Source organism: Pithys albifrons, chromosome 11, assembly GCF_047495875.1.
Source record: "Pithys albifrons albifrons isolate INPA30051 chromosome 11, PitAlb_v1, whole genome shotgun sequence".
NCBI lineage: Eukaryota > Metazoa > Chordata > Aves > Passeriformes > Thamnophilidae > Pithys > Pithys albifrons.
Window position 1 is genome coordinate 17,233,993 of NC_092468.1, and position 26,314 is coordinate 17,260,306.

A 26,314-nucleotide genomic window follows, 5' to 3' on the forward strand; every position below is an offset into this window, starting at 1 on the left:
CAGTGCACATATTGAATTAAAGTACGATTAAAGGCATGATGTAATGACCCCCTCTCCTTTTCCTTTAGTCAATATTTGCCTGCAGGGTCAATACATTACAATATTGACTTCAAAGTGTTCAATATTTTTTTACCTTCTGAGTGTGTTGGCTTTGAGTATGTGTAATATTAAACCCGTTGGTTGAACTGTTGGTCTAAGACTTACTGTCTAAGTAGTTTCAGGCTTGGCTGCCTAATCCATGCAGAGCAGCTTTCAAGGCATGTGATAATATCACAACACAGCTGTAGGCAGCTTTCTGAGGTGAACCATTTAATCTGCAGTTGTTGCTCCCAGCTTCCTAATGGGGGGTGGAATTTGTCCCTTGGTGTGCGGTGGGATTATTGCCCTCTCTGCCTGCTGCCATCGTATTGACTCTGCAGGGCCTTCCAGTGAGTGGCTGGAGGTCATGTGGGCACATCCAAGCCCCAGCACTCCCTCCTTCCATGTGTGTTTCTGCTGCCTTTGCATCTCTGCCCTGTCAGAGTGTACAAAACCCTCTCAAAAGACAAGATAACAGTTTATGTTCTCAAAGTGCTGTGCAAACATGGCTTGATAAATTTACAATGGTCACAAATTCAAGCAGTTGTGCAGGGTGGGCTCGTTCTCCCTTCCCTGAGCTCCCAGTTGGGGCACAATCTGCTGGGTGCCTCTCCCAATGTGAGCTTGAGCACACTTCCTCTTCCCCTGCACATATTTCCATTCCCACTCTGCTGAAATCCTGCACCATTATCCATCAGAAGGGCACATGGGCAGATGTACTGCTTAATGACAACAGCAACAAACCATTTTTCCTTCAAAAACGTGACACTCTAGAGAAGGGCTTTGATAATGTTCCTTGCAAGGTGTATAAATATACAGGATTGACACTAGCATGGGATCTTATTACTTTCTCTCCTTAAAAAAATTAAGGAAAGAAAAAATATTTATAGATACTCAGAGGTTAGTGAATTCCTTTAAAGAAGCAAATGTTATAATTAGGAACCCACTGCACTTAGAACTATTCTACAAATAAGCACCTCAAATCTAGCCCAGTCCTTCCAGAGAAAACAAAGGTCAATAGGCTGCTTTGAGGATTAGCAAACCAGAATTTCTTGGACCAAAGTACTAATTACTTCCAAAGCTGAGGATGATCGCTACTTCCAAATCCGAATTACTGCCAAAACCTCATGATAAACCTCAGTAGTGTTCCTCTCCAGCCTAACTTTTGAATTAAGATACTTCTAGATTGGGCTCTAATTAAAGGATAAAAAGCCAAATCTGAAGGCAAGGCAGGATAGTGGTGGGAATATTTTGTTAGTGGAAAGCTGCACTTTTTCATAGCTTGGTCAAAAGTCATTGAAGACTTCCCAGGTCTCCAGCAGCAATTTGGGCTCAAACAGGTTGAAGTGAAAATAAGTGCAGCTCTGAGAACCCTAAAGAAGGTGTGACCAACTGCTCCATACCTGGGAAATGGGATCCTGCATTCCCTGTGTGCTTGTAAGGTTGGGTCCCTTTCTTGCATGCCGTTGTCTGATACCAAAGGGATGAGGACTGAGCTCACTATTACAAGCTGCTAACTGGAAAGTCTTATCCACATGGTTTTTAAGAGTTTTCACACTTCCACCACAGTCCTTGAGGATTCAGTTGTATGTGTATTCACTTGTATGCTGTAGCCACACTGGTGGTGATTCTGGGAGTGTCCTGAGAGACCACAGTTTTCATCTCTGATGGAAGAGGTGGAAAGACATACCATTTTACTGGCATAAGGCAAAAGGGTAGCGCTGGGGAGAAGGGGAGAGGAGTCAGAGTTAAATATGTCATCAGCTCATTTCTACCTGCAGTCTCCTACTGATTTCTTGTGCCATTTCAGGGAACTTGGAAGTGGGAGTTCACATTGCGGATGTGAGCCACTTCGTACTGGAAGAAACAGCACTGGATAAGGTAGCGAGCGAAAGGGCAACGAGTGTCTATCTAGTGCAAAAGGTAAGAACAGCTTCTCCTTTTTTCATCTGATCACTGTGTCTTACATTTACCATAAATTGATTTTCAAGGTTCATTTCCAGATGCTCACAGTCAAAATCTGAATATTATTGCAGGAAACCTACAAAAATGAGTAAACTGCTGCAAACACAAGAGCTGACATACAGGGAGAGCACAGGGTGGAGCAGCAGTTCATGACCCCGTGTCTATGGTCAGAGACCCACATGTGCCAGGGCTCACCAGCTCAGGAGCTCAGTGCTGGCCTCAGCCAAGCCTGACAGACCCAAGCTGGCTCCTCTGCTTTGCTCTTGGGAGCCTGAAATCGGCAGATGGGGTGGAGAGTTTTGTCTTTGCCTTTGGTGCAGTACTACAGCTAATCCTTCCCAGAGGTGGATGCATGGCAGAGTAGGGTTTGAAACACCCTAACAAACAAACATCTTGAGGTAAAACAGAAGGCTCACACTCTTATCACAGTACTGGAGGAATGGTGTGCTTTCATCACACAATGAAAAGATAGTTGAAATTACACAGATTCTAGCATATCAGAATCAAATGTTAAACTCAAGTTGAAAGTTGACTTCTAAACTTGAAAAATGAACAGGTTGAAGTCTAACATGGCTGGAAAGGAAGCATGTAGGTTTTGTCTGTGACTGTCTCATTTTCAGTTGAACATGCAGAAACACTTCATAGTTCATCAGAACCACTGGCACCATGCTGGCAGGGAAGCTAAAAACCTTGTCTGTCAGTGTCCTGGGCTTGAGTTACCAACTGCATGAAGAGAAGTGTTGAAGCAGTCTCATAGAGCAGATTAATCTGCCTCTTCTCACACTTGAATTCCATCAGACTGAAGTCCTTGTGTCTACAGCCATTTCTGGGATGACAGGACATCTTTTCTATAATAAATAAACATATCCTACTTACCACTTAGTATTAGAAGTGATTCTTCCCTTCCCTTCCTGGATTTTGTCAGGGTTGTTGTCTGGGGAGGGGTTTGTAATGATGCTTACTCCAGTAGCTTCCTATGTCCTCTCCACACTTTCAAGATGATAAAATAATTTATGTTACACTAGTGGAATCAAATCAGTGGGGTTTTTGGATAGAAGCAGCAAGACACATCTTTAGAGGGTCTCAGTGAGTCTGGTGAATTTCAGCTCCCTGTGGAACAGCTGTGGTATCAATACCAAAGTGTCCCAGCTGGATTGGTGGTAGTGACACCAACAGCACCCAGGTACCACATGGTAAATCCCAGTTACCAGTGACTTGCTGTTCTCCAGGAGTGGGAAGCAATGCATATCTCGTGGAAACAGCAGTGCTGGCACCAGTCTCCCCCAGTCCTACAGTCTCTGCAGTTATAAGCCCTTGGCTTGTGCCTTGCTCTGCTTCCCCCTCTGATGGATGACTCGATGGCTGTAGCTCTGTGGGGTGGGGGCTGGCCAGAGGGGACATCACCAAGGGCAGCAAAGCTGTAGTCTGGGAGGATGTTGTGGCAGTATTTCCAAGTCAAAATACTGTGGTTTGAAGGCAAGTGATTATTTTTTAAAAGGAAAAGAAAGATTTTTATAAAGAAAGAAGACATTTTTCATGATAATCCAATTGAATGCTGAAGGTAATTCAATTTTTTGCCAAAGCACCTTTCCCCCCAGCACTGCCAGTCAGTCCTGTGCAATGCCAACGTAAGTTACCTGCTGCCCCTAGTCTTCAATTGCTCTTCAACCACTTGACCTAGCAGTCAGGATTAATGTTTTACCCACACTTCTGCCCTGCAGAAAATATATTTTAAAATAGAAAACTGGGTTAGATGATGAAATTGTCAATATTTTAGTTGCAAGAGATGAAAAGGAGCGAGGGGATGACCAAAGGAAAGCAGCTGGCTGTCTGAAACAAGATGGTAGCATGACTCTTGTAGAAAATATGCTTTCCTTTGATGGAATTGTTTCCTAAGACAGCTGTGATTCTGTGAGAGGTTAGCACCATGCTAATCCTCCCAAAGAAGTTAAATAAAGCCACATATTTAATTTTCCTCAACCATGTATCCAAAAGGGGAGTTATTGTGTAATTGATAGCGGTCTATTTAATAGAAGTCCAAAGTTTTTGAAATAAGAATGTATCAGGTTTTAAGAAGCAAGAAAACCTAAACAGTTTCCTCTTTTTTGGCACATCTTATATTGTTATTTTAGGTGTGAAGCAGCTCGAGTGAGAGGTCAGCCATAAATCCCTATAATATTTTACTGGTCCTATTTTACACTGGAGATCAAAGATCGGAACTGTAAGCCTGTCTTCATCTTGAGTCCAAGGGCTTCAAGACATTCACTTTTGACACCAACAGGTTGTCTGGGTGTTGATATTTTGATAATCTCAGACTGAGTAACAAAGAGTTGCTCAAAATCTGAATTCATGGAAGTGTTGATACAACTTCTGAGCAGAAGTCTTGGCTCATAAACAAATTGCCTATTTCCTTTGAGTGTCTTTCAGTGTATAAGCAAGAGACTTGCTGAGCCCACTCCATTGTTCAACTTTAGCATCCTCCTCCCAGCTCTGGGGAGAGCAGCTGGTGGAAACTCTTGGCTAATACACAATCCCTCCCCATCAGACAAACGATGGGAGAAGGAGTCCCCCTGGGAGTCAGAGGTGGTAGTACCCAACCTGAACCAAGAATGAGGGGCAGTCACAGCATGATGCCAGCAGAATGGAGTTGTTTGAAGGGAGTAAAACTGTTCATGCAGCTTTGTGGTGATAAGGGGTTATTCTTTCAGGCTTTGTTCCCTTTTCCCTTTGGTTGACTGGCCAGTTTTCCTTGCAAAGCTGCTACAGTGAATGCATTGGTGAGAGCCCCTCTGGATAACCTGCTCTGAACCTGACCAGAGTCAGTCCTGGCTGCAGCAGATGTTTCTGATTTTAAGGGGAACAGGAACTTTTGTCATCCCAGCATGTGTGTGCTCCCTCCTACTGCCCTGCTCCCTAGGAATGACTCTGAGACTGAAAACTCAAATTTGGTTTCTGGAAGCACTTTATTAGTTGAACAGACAAAACAAAACAAACCCATGGGCTCCCACAACCAGGAGGTTAGATCTTCCTGTGCAGAAGAGCCAGATGCTAAGCAGTGTGACCAGCCATAGTCACAGGTCTGTCTGTTTTATAATACCAGGAGGACGATGTGTAGGAACCACCCCAAGCCCCAGCACTGCCTTCTCTCCCTTTGGTTTTCCAGTTGTGCCCATGGCTTTGGTGGGACACGTGGCTGCCTGTGGTGGGAATGGCTGTGGGGCACTGCTGGTGCACTGAGTCTCCAGGGCAGTGCTGAAGATTTTGCATGTAGGACTTGGAAACAGGCAGAGAGAAATCCTCTGTCTGTAGTTGTGTTTGAAATGCAGACCTGCAGCTGCCAGCATTGTGGATATCAGCCTTTCACTCAAAGAAAGTGCCCTTTCCAGTATCTCTTGAGCCCTGTTAGGCTTATGGGGAGAGATGATGTCTTTAATTAGTCTGACTGATAGAGGGGGATGACAAGCAGACAAAGCTCTCACCACTCAAGCCTTTCTTCAACCCTGGTTTCTATTACACATTCATTAGAAGGCATTTCCTTGGGGGATGTAGGCCCTTTCTTACATTGGAAAATTCTTCTGCCTAGCCTTGCTGGGCCTCTCCCACTGCCTTTCTGGATTCAACTACTTTTTATAGACCCCTTACTCCAGGTTTATGATCCCTGTATAAGCCCAGGTGACTTTATTTCCACCTGCCATAAAATCAAACTGAATTGATGTGATCCTCAAGATAGATGCACCTGTAGCAATTTGCCAAGGAAACCACTTCACACTGGAGGTGCTATCCCTCGGCAGTGTTTCATCTCACTGGCTTTCTGCATGCCATGGCACTCCACAGGACAGCTGGCAGGCACCACTATCTCTTGGCAGACAGTCACGGGAAGGGCAAAGCATTTAAAAGATGCTGGGCAACCTCTGGATTATTTGAGATGATGCTGCACAACTCTGGTATTTTGCAAATCTGGACATGAAAGGCATACTTAGGGAAATCTCCTCTCATCCTGTGTCTCCGTCAGAAAGAGATGGAGATAATCCTGTTGCCCAAGTTCCTCTGGGCAGCCCCTGGGATCACTCCTGAAACATCTTGCTCTCTGAGTGTGACACAATTGTGACATCTTTGTATGTTAAATGCTGCGCTTGCAATTACTAGGAATCCTTTCAGACTGAGACTGTATCGTGTTAAGGAAAAAGGAAATGTGTATTTATAACTTCAACTTCTGTGCCTTGTAACAGTTGGTTTATTCCCCATATAGAGAGTGAAGAGGAATCGAGATGTTAAAGCAAAGGGAGGCAGTCAGCCAAAACTATTGTGGTGTTGAAAACAGGTTTCTTTTAATTCAGTAAGGTAGATAAAATTGAAATACCTTCAGTGCAAGGTCACATTATGTTATGTATGTGTTTGCTGAGACCAGGAAAATGTTGATTCCATTCTTATTCTCTCATGAGAATTCCTCAATGACTTGGGTTAAGTTACTTTGCCTAAAGTTTCTCTCCCGTAAAACAAGGGTAACACAGGTTGATGCTTCCCTATTTAACAGTAGATTTGTTACAGCTAATTGCTTGGTGAGTGTTTAGTGCTGTAATTATGATCTGAGTTAAAGCTTTGCTTGTGTTTCACGTCATTGAAAGCCCTTCCATTGAATTATAGCCTCTTGAATTGGATATTAATCCTGTTCAAGTACACTTAAAACAAGCATCGTGTTGTTTAGTTTGGGCTGTTCTTCATGGATGGGCTTTCATGTTTTGTGTAGGCATTTTTCTAGCAGACTGGCATTGCTGCAGGAAATGTGAAGGGAAAGGGGGCATGCTAAGGCAAAGAAGTATTCAATAAGTACAAACCATTATCAGATGATCAATCACAGAGGTAGGAAGAGAGAGAAAAGCAGCTTTTAATTTGGGTGGAAAAGGGCATGGGAGCTTTTATTAAATTACTGGCACTTTGTTCACTGTGACCTGAACTTCAGGGTCTCATGGTGGTCATGGGCGATCTTAGGCAGGCAGGGATTTCCGATAGTCTGTAAAGCTATTTTCTCTCCTTTCTGGTATGGGTTGGCACCACTCACGTTGCATTTATAACCTTGTGGTGTGGGTCCTTCCAGGCAGCATGGCTGAGCTCACGTACTGGATCTGAGTGAGTTATGAATGTCCCAGTATTGTTAACGTTCTGTTCACAACTGGAATAACAGAGTTGACGGCCTTTGTGTTGTGGGAAACAGCTTATCATGAGCTGTGCCCTTGTGACCTTCCAGGGCTGCTGATTCATGTTGTGACTCCCTGACAATCCCAGATTGTACAGTTAACGTTTTGGCATTAGTATGCACTGCAGTTAGAATGGATTTATAGCCATCATCTGGTGCCAAACCACAAATGTGATTAAATATTTTAAGAGTCTTTCCTTCAAAGCAAAAGGTAAGGATAAAGTGTGTGCACTTGAGAAGAAAATGGACACCTGAGACTGTTTTTTCTTACTATTTTGAAGAGCAGTTATTCCCCTGCATCCAGGTAGAAGAAGTTACCTCTGAAATCACTAAATAGATGTCACAAAGTTTGGAAGAGCTGGGATTTGTATGCCAGTCAGCTTCCTGCTGGTCCTGTATTTACAGGCTGGCACTCAGAGCAGTTAAAACGGAAACTAATTAAATAGCTAAATTATTTTATGGCAAGCAAGTAGAGCATTTTTCTCTCTGTGTTTTCTGGAATGCACCAGCCCATGTTGCCACTGAAAATAAACAAGAGGAATAACATGGTGGTTCTTTGAGGGCATTTACAGCTTCTTCAGAAAGGTAAATAATGAGAAGGCAAATAAGAAGTGAAACTCTAATAATTAGGTTTGCTTCATTTAACAGCTGCTGAAGATTATCTTTACTGCAGAATTCACTGGAGAAATAACTCAGGGATGGTAGAAACACTTGGAGCTGCTCAGGTTTGCTCTAACATGAATATGCTCAAAAGCTTTAACTTTGTTGGTGTAGTCAGGTGAATAATTTGTGGTTTGGTAATTCAGCAGAAATATTGATCAGTTGTAAGGAGTTAGGACACGGGTTAAAAAATCCTGCCAGAAATTTATGTTGGCTGACATTTTGTTTAAAAAGAGTTGAGTAAAATAGAGCAATAATTGTTCTCCATTTGCAATCACCATGGTCAATAATCATAAACCAGGCACTTTTGTTTATCGCAGCAGCATCTATCCACATTCCTGTCTGTGCTGCAAAGCATGGGGGTCAATCTTTACTGAAGCCAAGCATGACTCCTGTGATGCATGGGACAAGTTTCATTTTGCTTTGCAGAGAGCAGGCTTGCATTACTTGCTGGATTACATGGTATTCAGTGGCAAAGCAAGAAACACAGTCCCCAAATCCAAGCTCTTCAGCTCCTGACTGCCAGAACCATGTTTCTTCAACATTAAGTTTCCTGATGTGCTGAGCCTTCCTCATTCTTCCAGTGCCAGAGCGGCAGTGGGAAAGAAGTGGAAAACAGAGCACATTTTGTGACCTTAAAAGCTGCAGAGTAAGTGTTTGCATAAGCGAGGATGCAGAATGCTCCAGGATGCTTACTCCATTCTTCGGAGGGGGGCACTGGGAATGATTCCCAGTTGGAGACTGACAGCTGCCTCTGCTCTTATTGAGGGATGTGAGTGTTGGTGTCATGTCTGACTTCCTCTCATTCCAGAGGGATTTGGTTTACTTGTTCCATGCCAGCATGTTGTTTTCCATGTGATACAGCTCTGGCATGGATGATGCATCCCAGAGCTGTGGTGTAGCCACTCCTGCCATAGAGAACGTGATCCTGACTGTTTAATGCATTTTCTGCTTTTGTGCATTGTTGAGCCTGCCCTTTAACAACTGGTCAGGGAAGTTTGATCACACTAGAAGTTGTGTCTCACCAAGGCTCTGTTCTCTTCCAGGTGATCCCAATGCTTCCCAGGCTGCTCTGTGAGGAGTTATGCAGTCTCAATCCTATGAAAGATAGACTGACATTCTCTGTGATATGGAAGTTGACTCCGGAAGGCAAGGTACCTCCTCCTGCTAATTTGTCCTCCCTTGGTCTGCCCCTGCTCTTACAGAAGAAGTGATAAAAATGCCACCCCTTACCACCCAAGTGGACAGCAAAGGTGAACAATACGGGAGGATGTAGGACTGTCCCTGTATCATGTCTTGCTGATGATATACTGTGGAATTTCCAGCTGGAGTTATTTCTCAGCATGGGGAAAGGAGGAATATTTGTATTAAGCCCAGGAACAGAGAATGTCCTGCTCCTTACCAGATCACCCAACCATTTAATGTCTTACTTCTAGCAGCATTTCAAAGCTAATGCTTTGGGTGGTACAAGATGTGCCCCCGACTCCAGCCCTGCCTTGTGCTCACAGGCAGTTGTGCAATGCGGTGGATGTGGGCAGTATCCCTCTGTGATCTCTCCGGTAAACAGACTATTTAATTCTTCTTCAGAGCTGCAAATTACATCAATTCAAATAAAGCGTGATAGCCCTTCAGCAAAGGCACAGCTACATCCTCTGCATGTGTTATTTCCAGGGAGCAGTTGTGGAATCTGTCAGTGCTGTGAGCTGCCCTCAGCTGCCTGCCAGCGCTCCCCACGTCTTTATTTCTGTCCCTGTTCTTTTCCCACAATCTTTGTAACCCTAAAATCTCCTCTTTGATGATCACAGGGTGTCCCCTCACTAATCAAGGGGGGCTAAAGACTGGCAGTACCAGAGCATCCTCTGATCACTTTTTGTACTAATTTTTTTAAAACTGCTGTTATGCTCATATACAACTCTTTCCGTAGACTGTATTGTGCCAATTTGGTAATTTTTCACAAAGATTAACTTTATTTCCTTATTATTGTTCCAGCTGCTCTAAAGCATTCTGAATCTAACTTTTGTGTTTTAGCAAAATTGAGTTGCAGTCCTGATTCTGTATTTCTGCATCAAGTCCCTGCTCTGGCACTGAGGTGGATTCTATTTCTCTGCTGTGGAAAGCATTCCCCTTCCTATGGTCACAGAGTGGTTACTTATGAGACCTTCTAATAGTAGCTGCTTGTTGAGCATTTTATTGACACTGAGTCACCTTTGAACAGCTAATAGTCAAGTCTTAATTAAAAGAACCCTTTAATTATATCTTGTCTTTTGTCCCATGCAATATGTCCGTTATTTGTGTTTCAAACAGTGCTCAGTCCAACCCTGTCTGAGCAGTGACAAAGTAGAGGAGCTGTAGCATCTGCCTTCTCAAGTGGTCTGGGCTGTGGCCAAGCTGCCCCAGGGGAGCAGACTTTTCTGTGGCCATCTCAGCAAACTGGTTGCTCCTACAAGGACTTTCAGGGTTGCAGTCTTAGTTGAGGTCACTTGATGTGAGTATCAGGTGAGGGCTGGAGAAGAATTTACTCTTTCCAAGAGGAAAGCACTTGTAGGGCTTCTGCCTAGGAGGGCATTCTTTTGAGAGCTTGTATTTCTAGGTGTTACTATGTCCACATTTCAGTGTAAACAGGATCACATGCTCCGCCACGCTCTGCTGGGTGAAAGGGAGCTGAGTCAAAGCCCCAGCACTGCCCTTGAACCTCAGCTGTTGGTGGAGAGCCCTGAAAGCTCTGACATTGAGGACAGGACATTCACAGAATCACAGAGTATGCTGAGTTGGAACAGACCCACAAGGATCATTGAGTCCAGCCCTTAGCCTTGCACAGGACCATCCCCAGGAGTCATGCCATGTGCCTGAGAGTATCATCCAAATGCTTCTTGAACTCTGTCAGGCTTGATGCTGTGACCACTTCCCTGGGGGAGCCTGTTCCAGGGCCCAACCCCCTCTGGGTGAAGAGCCTTTTTCTAACATCCAACCTAAACCTCCCCTGACACAACTTCAGGCCATTCCCTTGGGCTCAGTCACACAGAGCAGAGGTCAGTGCCCCTCCTCTTCTCCTCACAAGGAAGTTGGAACTGCAGTGAGGTCTCCCCTCAGTCTGCCCATCTCAAGGCTGAACAGCCCAAGTATCCTCAGCTGCTCTTCCTACGGTTTCACCTCAAGGCCCTTCCCCATCTTCATGGCCCTCCTTCCTCAGAGACTGAAGAGCACTTCGTTGCACCCCAAGTAGTGCTGTAACCTTGAGCCTGCAAGGCAGACCCAGCAGCACTACCACAGGTGAGAGCCCCTCCGAGCTCCCAGTGTTCCTGTTCCAAAGCAAGTAAGTCTAAAGCCTATGCTTCTTCCAAAGAAAAGCCATGCAAACTCCACACTTCAGTGTGACTATTGATAAGACGTTGGGATTTTTTTCTCTGCTATTTTCCATTGGCTGTAACAAGATGTTGCCTGAGCAGCACTTCACATAGCTCCATGTACTCCAGTGGGATAGTGTGACACGATGTATCTGAAACGACTGTCCAAGGACAGAGGCGTTAACCATATTGTTACATCTGTGCTGTTCTCTGAAGCAGAGCTGGGCGTTTATAGGAACAACGAGATACAGTCAACAGAAAGATATTTGAAAACAAACAATGCAACGCTTCTTTTTAAGTTATTGCCTGCTGATTTTTGAAGCACAGCCCTGCTTCTAACAGTGCAGAAGAAAAATTGCTTCTGTCTCAAACACCCGATACAACCTGATACAAACACTGCGTATTCCAGGCTGAAAACTGTCGTCCTCTCCAGAACGTGATACAAGACACTGCCTTGTGTGGAGAAAGACCTCAGCCCCCTGCACAGCTATGTCACACCATGAGAGAGACTTGCACCCATAGGGGCTGTGCTTTTGGGAGGGTTTCAGCTGAGCCACACTGGCTGCCATTACATGCTGTGCTCAAGAATTGGATCATCTAAAGAGCAGTGCAGCCTCTTCCACACCAGAGATTGTGCTGGCTTGGTATCAGGAGATTTCTTGGGTCCAGGAGATTTCATCAGATGTTACTGACCTACCAAATATGCATCCCCCATCACCACAAGAAGCTGAACCATGTTTAAGGGGATGCAGCAGAGCACAGAGCAGGTGCTGCCAGCACTGTTGCAACATACCTGTTCAGCTTTGTGGCTTTCTCTTCTTTTCTTTCTCCTTGGCATAGGGGAGGAGACACACAGAACAACCATGAGCTGAGGGTCAGAGCACTTTACATTGAAAGATGCCATTTGCTGCATCTCCACTATTAGAACACTTTTGAATTAGAAATTAGCTTAAATGCCCTGTAACTTTCAGAGCTCTGAGCTGCTGGGTTATACTTCACATACCCTCTGTGAAGCATAAGGGAGGGAGGCAGCAAAGGTATTTTGGGGATCAGTCCTTTGCTGCTAAGCAGAGGGCTTGCCTTTCTGAAGCAGCGTCCTTGTTGAGGTTGTTCTAGAGATCTGGCTGTTCTCCCCAGACACCATCACTTGCAGAATTTACCTTGTCCTGTTGTGCTGATGAAGGGGTAAGGTGGCACTTGTAGCTAAGGCAGAATTGCAATTCTCCAATCATTCACTGAACACTTGTGCTTTGAATGGTTTATCACAGACTTTGTCTCTCTCCAGAGCCCTCATGCCAATGCTCTTGACTTTTGTGAAGAGCCCATGTCCTTCTGTGCTTTCTCACTGGCTTGATGAGCTGTTAATTTCTCTTATACATCTCAGCTGAAAACAGATTTTCCTTTCTGCTTTAAGAAATAATTCTGAATTGCTGCCTCTACATTGATATTTGGTTAGGGAGTTTAAAATGGAAGTGACTCCTGGGTTAAAGTAAAAGAATTTTATAAGCAATTTATAGAGTATTTTCCTCTTGATTCCAAAGGAGTTTGGAAGCCCAGAAAGGTTCCTGGCTTGAGTTTGGGCCCAGGACCATAGACATGATTAGGCAAACAAGGGGTCGGTGACTGTCCATCTCTCCTCCAGTCTCACCAAAGTCCTACTCAGGTACTTTCCCAAGTGATAGGTAGACATTGGGATTCCTGCAATACTCCTGAAAACAGAGTACTTTAAGGCCAGCCCCTCATACCCTGGTGGCCACACTTTAATCAAAGAGGTGGAATTCATTCTGCCATGTTTTAGGTAGGAGATCCTGGTTGACATGTGTGTATCTGCCTGCTGCCTCTCCCTCACCTGGTAACCTTTGAGTCGTGGACTGATGTCAGCTCCAGGATGGGCTGTAGTTTTTTGAGTTCTATCAAGGAGGGAAATCAGGTAAAGTAGGGAGATCCAAGCAGTTCCCTATGTATCAGCACAATATATTGTTATATATATCATGCATGTAAGTGTTACTTTATGCTAGACAACCTATATGGGCACAAGGCCTGAAGGTCTCAGTAGGACAAGATCTTCACCTGAAGATCACAGGCAGTGGTGAGGTCTGGTGTCATTCCTTCTGATGTTTACATAACTTCCCAAGCTTTTGTGCACTGGAAGAATGAGTCCTCAGATGAATTTACACTTTCCAATTTTGCAGATCCTTGACGAGTGGTTTGGGCGGACAGTCATCTGCTCCTGTGTGAAGCTAAGCTACGATCATGCACAGAGTATGATTGAAAGCCCTGGGAAGGTGTTATCACCTGAAGAACTGCCCCCTGTCTCACCTCAGCACTCCATAGCTGAGATCCAGGCAGCTGTGCTGAACCTGCACCGGGTTGCCCAGAACCTGCGCAAGCAGCGCTTCACCGATGGTGCCCTGCAGTTAGACCAGGTGAGTAAGTCCAGCCCCTTAAGGGGCTCCCGCTCCTCCAATGCAATTTCACCTTCTACTCCACAAGAATTTCCTAATGAGTCTAAAAACTCAAAGGGTGAAGTTAAGGCTGGATTAGAAAGGCGAGTTTTGGTGCCAGTGCCTTCTTAAGAGCAGCATCAAATTATGTACCAAAAGCACTAAGTAAAGTAGGATTAAAAGAAAAAAAATTCCTGTTTTTTAAGGAGTGGTCCATCTTTCAACATTTTTCAAAATCCTAAAACCCTGTTGGGCTGGGTATGTAATTCATGCAGTGAAACAAATCATCACAGTGTTGTTAATTATCATGCAGTTCAGATATCCTTAGTGCACATTTCACTGTGAAAGGCTCATCCTCCACATTCATTTCTGTGCTTGCAATGCTCTTGTTTTCCACAGCTTTCATAGCAGTTCTCTGTGCTGGGAAAATGGCTAACAGTTATCTAAGATAATACTTAGAAGTGTTGGGTGTGTTTCAGGGAAAGAAATGTTAGTGGGGAGGTTTTCTGTCTGAGGTGATTTAAATAATCTTGTATCAGTTGTGGTATGTGTCATTTCTATTTTACAAGTAGATCCAGATGTTTTAGGCTATCACAGCAAAAATAGTTTTGCATATGATGTTCAGCTGCTATGAAGTGGCCATTGATAGTTTTTATGGATAGGAGGTTCCAGTAATTTATAGAACCCAGTGGTCTTTCTGAGCAGGACACAAAATAATCTTTTAATATAAGGAAGCCTCTATTGTTTCATTTTGCAAAATGAGCATGAGTCAACATAAGGGTATTGCTAAGAAGGAAGCCATGTAAGAGGTCTAAATAAGACTATTGTATGTAAGACATATGTTGTAACCTTTCCATTTTACTCAGCATGTAGCGTTTTTTCCAGTTGCAGGAAAGGTATAATTTTAGAGAAATCCTTGCAGAGCAACAGGAGCAAAAGTGTCTGTAGTTTGTGAGCTTCCCTGACAAAACACATGGCTTATTGTGGTGAGGCTGCTGTAAAGAGGAGACAATGTGCTTTCTTCCATGTCTAAGATGGACAGAATGACACATTTGTATCTTGAGTTTCAGTAGAGGAGATTGGGGTTTGGCTTTAGGATAAAATTTCTAGTGGCATTGTGGTTTGTGGGGCTACCTTGCCTACATCTGTTGTAGGAGGTCTTGGAGGATTGGTTTGGCACACCAGTGAGCCTGGAGCAAACACATTTGCTTAAGGTCCTTGCTCAAAGGAAATAGTCATTCTTAAAATTATATTAAAATAATTTTTGGAAATCATACTTCCATTTTGAAGTTTTCTTAAAACCTCTTTTGGAACAGAGACTTCCCTCTCTGAGGTTTAGCATGCAATGACTAATAAGTTGGGCCTTTGTTTCCAAGCACTCTCTGAATTGTAGAGAAACATAAAAAAGCCAGGCTTTGCATGGGATGAGCTAACTGGGAAGCCTTGGAAGCGTCTGGCATGGAAAAACAGTCCGAGTGACTGGGAGCTGTGGGCCAGAAAGTTCACAGCTGTGTTCCAGGACTCACTGTTACAGTGTGGTGCTGAGCAGTCACTGTGTAACCCTGAGTCGAGTACCTGTTACCAAACTAACCTTAGGGAAAATAAGTTTTTAAACAGCTGTGACATTTCCAAGGGGAGGATTTGGCCAGGGAAGCACCTGGTTCCAGTGATACCCCAGAAAAGATTAGTGGTGTTTTGTTTTGCTCTGTGCTGTTACAGAGGAGCCATTAAAGAGAACACATTGGAGCATCATTTGTGAGATTGGTGTTAAAAGCCATAGCTAAGGGCACCAGAGAGCTCTGATTCTGCTCAGCCTTGTTGCTAACCATCATGATAAACTGAGTTATAATCTCACAAGTGGCACTTTACACTGTGCAGAATCTCTCTCCCTTGGCAAAACTGTCAAAGTAACGGTCTTTGAGAAGGAAGCATATTTTAGATCAAGGGACACGTCCACCATACTTACTCTTTTCAAGTACTGCCCTGATAGTTGTGTTTTGATAAACTACACCCTCCACAGCCCATGGAGAAAGTGGTTGCTGTAAGGCCCGAGTATGAGCAGTGTGTGAGGGATCAGTTTGTGGACATGGCCCACAGTGTTTGGCCAGACAAAGCAGTCTGTGTCTTTTCAAAAGCCCCTCTACTTTTGCTCCCCCACTTTCCTGAGTTCCCATGGACACAGCTGTGCTCCGTGTCCCACTTGCAGCCCCAAGTGAGCAAGCAAGGGTGGGTCCGAATGGAAAACACACCTTTCTAATCACTGGACCTCTCACTGATTTCCTGTTGAGTAATGTAAATCCTGAACAATGGAAGACAAACTCCAGCAGGAAACCAGGGACAAAGAATTATCGAATTCCAAATAAATACATGAGTGAAGGAAACTATCACCCCACAGTCTTATGGGAGGGGATGACTGAGCATAGATGACTCCTGCACTTTTTTTGTCAAGGGATATGAGCCCTCTTCCTATATATTGCATTATGTTTGAGAGGTCTACCATGGGATCACTCCTGACTGAACAGTGACAACTTTTTTTTCTTCCTTCCACTGCCATTTTTCAGTGTGAGATGCTCATGTGCTTCTTGTTGGTATTAGGAAAACCATGGGGAAAAGAGTCTGACATCCTCCTTTGCACTGGCTGTGGTGGCCTTGGGCTGGTGTTTTCCCTGTTGCCTCAGTTTTCTCTTTGGAATGATATTGGTCTCCATAGTATCTGTATAATTTAGGATTTATTCCCCAAAACCAAGAACAACTCTCAGATTAATCCATTCATGGGCATATCTTTATAACAGAAGAAATACTGGTTGGCCAGGGAGTTCTTTGGACCTGACGCAGGATGGCTCCAGTAGGATGCAGCAGTGCTGGGCTGGCTGTGCTGCTCTGAGGGGAATGTTCCTATTTGAATGTCACTGCTGAATTTTTATGACCCAATATGAGAGCAGCATCTGCTTGCCCATGGTTTTATCTTTTAGGAGCAATTTTAGAAGAAGGAATCTCTGTAACTCAACAGATAAAGAATATATTACTTTTTTTAATAAATTAGGAATAACTTATCTGGCTCACACAGAAGACCTTGAGACATTATGGAGATAGCATATGGTCCAGAAAGCTTAGGATTTGTGGGTTCATTGTCAGTATATATCTATTTCTTTGGGGCTGTGTAATTTTTAATTCCTGCTTCAGTTTAGTCCTGGCTGTGGCAACTTTCATACCTGCAACCCACTCCTTCCCTCCCTCCCCAGTTCCTTTCATGCTTCTGCAGAGGTCTGGGAATCCTGATGGGATTGCAGGGAATCCTGCTGCACTGTACCTTGGGTGCAATCCGAGCCACACATTTGTCACTCGGTGGGATCCAGCTGTCTTCGCAGGCCCCTTCTGGGGCTTTTCCCCTAGAATACAGTTTCCTGTGCTGCCCACCAGCTCCCTACCTTGAAAAAGCAGCTGAGCTGAGTTTTAGAGGTTTATAGACTTTGCACCTTCAGTGGCTAAGGAGCTTATGAAACTTTGTCCACACAGAGAGAGATTAATATATTTCTTTTCTTTCTCATTTGGAGCTGCAGCTTTTAGATGTAAAGGCAAGAGGCCTTGTATGTGACTTTAAGAAAAAATGTTCAGATATTTACAATATTGTCTTCCCCTCCACATCTCCTCCCTGCCCAGGACCATGAAATGCCACCCCTGTGGTGTCCTCTCACAGCTCCTGATGTAGAGACCCACTCTACAAATTAGAGCAGGGATCTGACCTGGTTTCAAAAGCAAAATGAGCACAGCCCACAGCTTTCCTTTTTTCCTGGCCAGGTTACTTTGAAGCTGGATCACTTCCCCAGCCCGCAGCTTTTAGAAACAGTAGCCAGAGAATCAGATAGAAACTTGCTTTTAACAAAAATCATCAAGTTTGCAGAAAAGCTCCTTAGCTCCAGCCTGCCTAGAGGAGACGTGCTGATAAATGGTTCTCTTTTTGGCCTCAGCAGTTTATAAATGAATCACAAGGATGGATGCCTACAGGAAGACAGGTTAAAAAGGATTTCTGTGTGTATTTAAAATGAGAATACCCCAGGATGCTGATCTGTCTCTATGACAACTGTCTGTGAGCTGAGCCGTGCCTTTTGTTGTGCTGGTGATTCTGCCCTTGTCAGCACACTTATACCTGGGTGCTCAAACAGCAGCAGTAACCAAAGTTTCTTGCAAGAACAACCCAAAATGCATCTGCCTTAGACCAGTTAATGACTGAATCATTTGGTAGAATAGCTTCTCTCCTTCTCTCCTTGTTTTCTGCAAAGCATTCAGCTTTGCAGGTGTAGGTGAAAAGGGAATTAAAAAAAATTACAAAAATTGCAAAAGATGAGAACATTACATAAATGTAAGGGTTGACTTGGTAATGGATGATCTCACTTCTGCTTGCTCTCAGCCTGTGTACCATGCCACTGTCTTGTGCAAGGGTTGCTCTTCCCTTTGGTTCTCTATTGTTTTGAATAACTTAGAGGTAGTAAAAATTGTGTTGTTCTTCAGCACAATGGAGACCTTACCTGTGGTCCTGTCCCATGGCTGCTGGGGATAAGGAGATGAGTGGTCTTTGAGAATAGCTTTGTTTATTTAAGGCTGATGGAACTCCTAAAGTTGCAGAGCATTTCTGTCTCAGGAAATACAGGGAAACAAGCACAGAGATCCCAAACAAACACCAGAATGTGTGCAGAGTGCCAGCTCCAAACTCCCCAGGTGTGTGGCATACTGTGTACAGTAACCAGCTCTGTATAGTTCTTGAAGCTTTGAGAACTGAATCTGCCTACTTGGTGCAAACAGCTTTGAGAAGTTGACTCAAGCCATTCACACAGAAAACAAGGAGGAGGAAGGACACTGTAGGTGCAGGATGTGACGTGGTATGTTGGGAAACTTCATATTTAGCTGTGGCTAATGGGATAGGACAGAAGCAGGTAGTTTTAGACAATTGCTGCTACTAATGCTATTTAATTGGAAAGCTCAAGAACCACAGATTAATTACTATCACTGTTAAACTTTTCCAGTATGAGCGACTGCTGGAAATAATTATGGGAAATTGTTTTGTTGTATTTCCTGCCTGGTATCTGTATAGTAAGCATTCAGATCTTTTATTATTGCTACATGAAAGTAATAACTATTTCTGTCCTGGTTAAACAGTCATTGTATGCAAAATACAATATATTAGTAAATGAGTGGAAGACCCTTTGGGCTGGAACGACTGTCTAAATGGGACAGCAAAGGGTTTTTGCAATCGACCTCAGTTAACTGAGTGTGCCTATGTTTCCCCTAACAGCATGTACTGAATTTATGTCTTAAAATGCAGTTGGGGCAGAAAGGTCATCCTGGCCTGAGTACTCCCTGGAGTGATGTTTAGGTTTTCTGTTCAGAGCTGCTGTGTGTGCTACCCCTACACAGCCTCAGTGCATGCATCTTTCTGGGGAGCAGTAAATAGCTTTGCTCCAGCCCCTGACTCTTGGCTGCATCTCTTGGCCAGTCTCAAAAAGAAGGTCATCATGCTTATTGCCTGAGACGTGACATTGGGGTACCTGCTCGGGCACTTGCTTTTGCTCAGGAGAAAATCCCACAGGCCCATTTATAGAATCCTGAAAACTGCCATGATACCTCCCTAAAGAGGCTGCTACAGGAACTGTGCATGAACGTGACAGCAGAGGCAGGGTGGGCTGTTTGTACAGTGCTGTAATATAAATGGAAACTCAGACTGACAAGAAGCTTTCACTATTCACTTCCTATCACAATTCCACCATTGTCTGCTCCTTCTCTTTGATGTCTGGTTAAAGAGACATCACTGAAACCCAGAATGAGGACAGCAGGTGCTATACGATCATTATGGACAGTTGCTTATACTGTGTGATACATAAGGCAGCTGGGGGAATGTTGGATGTGTTTGGAGATTAATTTCCTTTGGAATTTTGTCTTTTGCAAAGTCCCAGTTAAAATGTCAGAACATGCATCTGAGGCCACAGCTTCCTACTGGTGGATGCTGCTCTAACTTGCAGGAGTAACTGAAATGCACGTGCAAAGGTGCATCAGCAAAGTTGGAATGATTTTCGGCATCTCTTTCCTACAATATCACAGAGGAACACGGTACTTGGTAGGCAAGCGTGAAGTGTCACCGTTGTGGTCAGGAGCAGGTAATGGCTCAGCTCAGGCAGTCTGAGGATCCATGCAGGACGTTGCGGGATTGTGTTACGGAGGGAAAGTGCATTGGCTGAACATCTCTTTGCTTGCATGGAGATGTTTGAATTGCCAGTAGGTTCTAAAGTATTTTGATTAAATTAGGATTTTGAGTGGAAAACTCTCTGTGTCTAATCTTTTGCCCTGGGATTTTAATGAAGTCTTCCCAGGGGTGTGAGCAGGATTGATGTCCTTGCACATGTCCCGCCGTTCCCCAATCGTTCTTTCAGAGCTGAGCAGCTGTGTCCCAGCAGGAGCAGGTGGTGAAGTGGTCGAGCTGTCTCCAGCAGGAGGGGAGAGTCGGACACTGGAACACAGGGCTCGGCTGTGGAGCATCGTGCTGGGAGCCACTGCAGCCAGATGTCTGGGCAAACACAGCCAGGAAGGAGCTCCCCACACAGTGGTGCTCTGGCATTAATTTACCATCAGTAATGCAAGAGTGGATTATGACTTTATTCTTCCTGGAGTAAGTATTCCAGCCGCTAGCTCTGATGTTCAAGTCCTCTGGTGATGTATGAGTAGTTTTCTTCTAAACAAACACAGCTTAACTCTTGAGTTTTATTAAATCTGCCACAGACCTGCAAGGTGAGAAATTTCTCCATGAAAAAGAGGTCTTATGGTTTAATTTTGGAATGCTGTTTGACACAGCAGCAGCATCAGTTGTTCTTTCATCTGCTAGCCTAAGAGCAAGTATCAGAGGGGTGGCCGGCTCCATCCTTCCAGACAATGGGAATGGAATGAAGAGGTGAGACAGTTGCCTGAGCTCACATGCTATGTTGGTGGCAGAGCTGGCAGGTCCGATTCCTGATTCCCAGGTCAAATCCAGCACCTTATGCCAAGGCTGACCATTCTCTTCCTCTCGTGTTAATTATTGACAGTTGTTGAATAAGAACTGGTGATTTTTGTTTCTACTGTGTATTGCTGGCCCTTTTAAGGACACGGGGTTTTTATCCTGGTCCCCAGCAAACACATCTCACAGTGCAGAGCAGAGAAACAAGGCACATCAGCACAGAGGGCTGAACTGTGACCAGCACATCTCTGCAATGCAGAAGCAATCAGTGTGTTTCACAGGTGGTCTCTCTCCTCTGTCTTGTCAGTTCTCAGGCTTTACCCATGTGTGTCATGATGAAGCCAATGGGCTGCTGTCCCATGGAAGTCTCAATTGCCTGCATGGGACAGAGTTGCAGTGGGCAGTAAAACATCAATTCCAAATTGGTTGGCTTCTTCTATTGAATCCAGTTAGTGATCAGCCTTTGTAGAACTGGGGTGAGCTGACAGTCATCACCTGGTGACCTGCAAGCAAGGCTGAAGGTTTGTGCAAGTACTCCAAATTCACACATGAAGTACACACCTCTTGGTTTCCTGTATTAGCTGGACACAGATGGGTCTTGCCTGTGCTTGTGAGAGCCTGGGGTCACCTGCTCATAGGGACCTTAGACAGTGCCACAAAGCATCTCTAGGGGGAAGAGGGCATCTGTGGCAGGTGGTGGCTTAGTGTGATGATGGAATGTGTCCCAAATGTGATGCTGATAGTTCAGGTGAACAGAGGATTCAGTGCTTCATCCAGCTAAGCAAGCCACTCACTGGTATTTTTGAGGGTGATAGGGAGAGTAATGGCTTCTGATGGCTGTACTGAAAGATGGTCAGGATGGAAAAACTGGTTCTTAATGAGGCAGAAATAAACTGGTTCTTCAGTGTCTCTGATAGCAAGAGAGATCCAGAAAAACTTGTGTTTGTGTAGAGGTGCACGTGGGGTGAGTCTTGGGAGGAAATTCTTATTTTACATTTTCTGCTGAGGAAACAATCCTTGCTTTGAGAGTCTTGCCCTCCAGTTGATGGTGTTTTTCTTCCCTGCTGATGAACAGACGTCATCAGAAAGTCTCTTGTTGTTCCAGATTCTGTTTATCACGTATTTGAACAGAAGCTTGACAAGGGTTTTTTTCAGGTATTAATTATAGTTGACTGCATGGCTAATCCATCATCCTCTTTAGATGGAGTCACTTGGTGTTGAGTGATGTAACTTCAAATGTGATCCGTCTGCCATAGGTGAAGATGTAGCAGCTCTTTGTCAGAGCCATTCTGTTTTCACCCAACAGTATATGGAAGAAAGGCTAATTGTATAATGACAAAAGACAACATTTGGAAGGAGATGAAAGATTCAGACATTACAGTTCTGTGATTTCTCATTTCAATTCCAAAGTGAGAAGGGAAAACATTCTTGCTTTGCATGACCACAGTTCATTTTATCAGGTGTTTCTGGGCACAATCACTCCTTCTGAGTCCTGGGATGTGTTATCTTTTGTGATCCATGGCATACAGATGCTGAAGTACAAAGAAGTTCAGAAAGCACCTGTGGTTTTCACAGCCCTCTGAAATGAGACTGAAAATGGCTTAGCCAAGATACCACAGCTGAGCTGAGGATGGAGCTGATCCTGTCCCATCTGAGGAACCAGTGCCTGCTGGATTTATCTTTAAACAATCCAAGTCCAAGCTCACATCTTCTGAAATTATATGCCCTGCTAAAGTTTGCAGTGATTCATTTGGAGTGCATTTTATTGAGCAACCTCTTGGGTTTATTTTGAAAGAAAGTGGCTTTGAATCTGTCTTAAGTAGTCTGGATCATTTATCTTGCCCTTTTCTGCAGCTTCATGTGGTAACAGGGAAGTTTTTTAAGCAAGCTAACATAATTCAGAGTATGGATTTCCCCTGAAAATAGAATTGCGTAAGGCAGGAGCTTGAAGCATGACATCTCAGATAAGGTTGTTGGTCCACGTTGCACTTGTTTCTGAGATTTGTCCATAGCTGATCAGATTTGAGAAAGTCCTCCTCCCTGAGTGTGCTCCTTCTTTGTGCAGCACTGCATTTGCCTGTGGGATACACTGTGATTCCCTGGTGCTTCCTGCTTCCATCCTGAGGCACAAACATCCATCTCTCCCCAAAGATGAGTATGCACAAGTTGTTGCATTGTCTGTGTCTTAAATCTGCCAACACTATTAAACTTTGCCCTCTGAAGGAAGCACATTCCCAGTTTGGATCTCAGCTGATAGCAGATATCTTGCATTTGTGTTCATTAGTTGCCAACCAAGCTGGGCACAGTCCATTGCCCATCTGTGATGAGCTGCCATTATATTGATGGTCACATGAAAACTAGAGCAAGAGGCAGCGAGCAAAGTAACCTCACAGGTTTGTTGGACTAGAGTGGTGTGAGGGGCTTGAGACATCTGGAAGAATCCAGCCATGGAAAATCCCTGTTAGGGGGGTTTTGTGGGTAATTTCTTTAACTGGACTTGGAAAACTTGTTTCTGTCACAGAAATACCAACTAACTAAGCAATCACTGTTGCTTTTCATTAAAAAAAAAACAAAAACAAAAAACCAACATAGCCTGAATACAACAAAATTTAATTTATGTCTTCTCTGACAGTCAAAGTAAACTGGCCACCATGGGTTTGATCCATCTGATCCTGCAGAGGTGAGGGTTGCAGAGCTGTAGCTTATTGGGTGTCTTCTGGCAACTGCTGAGAAATTTGCAGTCCCATGAGTCAACGGGAGGTTTTGCATTAGCTTTAGGTTTGCAGTTTCACCTCAATTTCAAGGTCTCTGTTTTAATCTCAAGACTACCTTTGTTTTTCTGAGAAAAAAGCCCACTGATCCAGCAAACACTTTACTTCTGATTAGCATGTTAGAGTAGAACCTGACCCATGATACTAGGAAATAAAATGCTTAAATAGCTAAAATGGGATTTAAAAAAATGCAATTTATTAAATGATTTCTCAGTTGGTGATGTGTTTAGCAGGTATAGAAGGCAGAATGAACTAAAACAGACTTTGGCACTTCAGAAAGTGAGTCATTTTTTCTGTTGCATCATGTATAAACTTTTGCCTTCTCATGTATGTATGGTTGAAATTACTTTGAGGTTTTGAATTCTCACTTCAGCTCTCTGTTTTTTATTATTTTCAAACATTACTGAAAATGATGGTTGATAGTCTTAAATACTGTACTTGCATTGCCTTTCTCTGTAGTTTTGGTTGTTTGGTTTTTTTTATTTAAATAAGGCAATGGGCAACATGTAGGTGTTTAAATGATCTGGGGAGTTACTGGTGTCTCATGTTTTGGTAGGAGTAAGAGGAAGATGTATGGATGGATCCATAACATTGTGCTGGGGGGAACTGCTGACAATTATCCTTACCCTTGGGGACCAACCTAGAAATCCTTTTGCAGAGTGGTCATCTCTTTTCAAATTCTCAAGCATTCGTAGAGGTTCCTTGAAATGATTCAATGAGAGTCTAAGAGATACACTAGAAGGATCCAAGGTGACTCTGTGGGATGAGATGGTAGGAATCTCCCAGCTTATGGAATGTCAGCTGTGACCATGCAGTGCCTGGGCTGTGCTAGGGCAAGGCTTGAGCTGCAGTTTTGGCATCTTGGAAATGTAAAACTGGAAGGGGCTTTAGGAGGTGATCCTTTCCTTTTCCTGGCAGTATCAGGAGCTCATCTGGTAGCAGCCTTGTATGGTGTTTGTTTGTTGATGAGACCTGTGTAGCAGAGTGAGTTCCTCCTGGCCTTGTCACCATGACTTTGACCCTCCAGCCACGCAGATACAAAGTGTGTGAAAGAAGTTGCCTTTGAGCCTGTCCCTCACGTGTCTCCAGTTAGTCATTGCCTGGAATCTGAAATACTTAAAGCCCGCAGAAATCTTGCTAGGAACTCAGCTGAGTGTGCCAAGGTCCTCTGGGGTAGAGTTCAGCAATCTGAAGGTCTCACCTGATTACAGCAAGGTTGTCATGCAAGGTGACTCACATGAGATTATCTTTGATGTCACTGTTTCTTCCCGTTACAGTCAACAGGACAACCTGCTGGCTGCAGTTGTGACAGGGTGTTACTTGCTGGGTCTGCAGAGCAATGCTGTGGTGTGAGATGCCCTCTCGTGCAGCCCGGGCAGCACAGCTCGGTGCTCCCATTGGTGGCATCCCCAGGGGCGAGTGGCATGGCTGTGTGCTAACCAGTGTGGGTAAAGCCTAGCAGGGATCTTTGCTTTTCAGTTTTAACTGGGGATTTCAGCCTTAGGTTGGGTTTATGGAAAGCAGTGTGAGGTTTGGTTTAGAGAAGGGAAAGAAAAGTCTTCTCAAAAGCAATTTGTTTCTGCTTTCTGTGAGAGAGTCTTCCAAATGGACTTGGTCAGTTCTGCAGTATGATCAACAGAACTGGAAAAAAATACCAAGTGAAGTAACACTGTGGCTGTGGTAAACATGAACTGGGGCCTTGGAAGTAGCTAATGGCATACCACAAAAGAGTCTCCTTTCACCCACCACGTGCTGTGCCAGCAGCAAACACTGCCAGCGCTGGCGTCTAGCAGAGGAAAGCATCATTTGGCTCCCTTTTGGATTTCATTACTCTTCCTGCACTCCCTCCTGCTCACAGCAAAAGCCTTTCCAGTTGTAAAGAACTGAATTAACTGCCTTCGTGTCAGTGATGGATGAGGCGCTTTCTCCCCCTTCAAAGGGGCGAGCCGTGCCGGGGAATGTGGGCCAGTGGAGTTGAAAAGTCCAAGCAGGGGCAGGAGAGCCCGTGTGGTGACCCAGCTGTCAGGCAGGACACCCTGGGGACGGCTCCCACCAGTGCCCTGCGAGTGGGGAACAAAAACTACTCCCAGTACACTCAGCCGGCCTCAAGGCTCCTTTTTTTGTGTGTCCTTCTTTCAATGGACTTGGGCACATCCCTGAACACACAGCGGCCGTTTGTGCTGGGTTCACAGAGCCTCAAAGGCTTTCACAGGGTGCTCAAAGGAGGGTTAGCACACTGGTACTTGGGAGATCTCCTTTCAGGCGTCCATGGATAATCATATTAAAGGTGACCTTGTGAGCAGCGCTTTCCATTGTTGCCATATGTTTTGTCCAGTGCTTGAGTGATGTTGTGCATTGGAATGTATTCATGCATCGCCTAATTTAATCACCAGGCATAATCCCCTCTCCTGTTCTACACCCTTAGAATTTACTGGCTCCTTTCTAGCCTCCCCATGCATTGTCTGGGTCTCCTTCACAAACTAATACAGATGCCTGGAGATAATTTTATTTATTTATTTACTTTCAGAATGTATTTAAAAAATATAATCTCAACCACAAACCCAGCAACCTCTCCAAAGGGAGAGCAAGCACAGTGCATGCTCTAGCAGGCTGATCCTTCTTCCCTGTGATCCTTTTCTTCCAGCTTTTCCATAGAGAAATTAAGGATTAGGCTCATGAGTTTAAAAAACAGAAAACAAAATACTACGAATGGAAAAATGACTGAGAAAGTGGTGTGTCTCCTTTTAGTATTGTTGGAATGAATAACTAATTTTACAAACTTGACTGTCTCTGTAAAATATGGTGTTGGTTTCTGCCTTTAAAATTTACCACTTTGGTATGGACAACTCCTGTTCCAGGGCTGACTGGACAAAATT

At 44.2% G+C, this 26,314-nt stretch overlaps 1 protein-coding gene across 5 annotated transcripts in view; it reads left to right on the forward strand.

Moving 5' to 3' along the window:
- Positions 1-26,314, forward strand: part of DIS3L2 (DIS3 like 3'-5' exoribonuclease 2) — a 183,139-nt gene that overhangs the window by 108,061 nt on the left and 48,764 nt on the right. For all 5 annotated transcript variants that reach the window (XM_071566546.1, XM_071566545.1, XM_071566550.1 and 2 more), the window contains 3 exons: positions 1,889-2,001; positions 8,944-9,051; positions 13,434-13,667. In XM_071566546.1, coding sequence (XP_071422647.1) covers positions 1,889-2,001; positions 8,944-9,051; positions 13,434-13,667 — 455 coding nt within the window. The remainder of the gene's footprint in view (positions 1-1,888; positions 2,002-8,943; positions 9,052-13,433; positions 13,668-26,314) is intronic.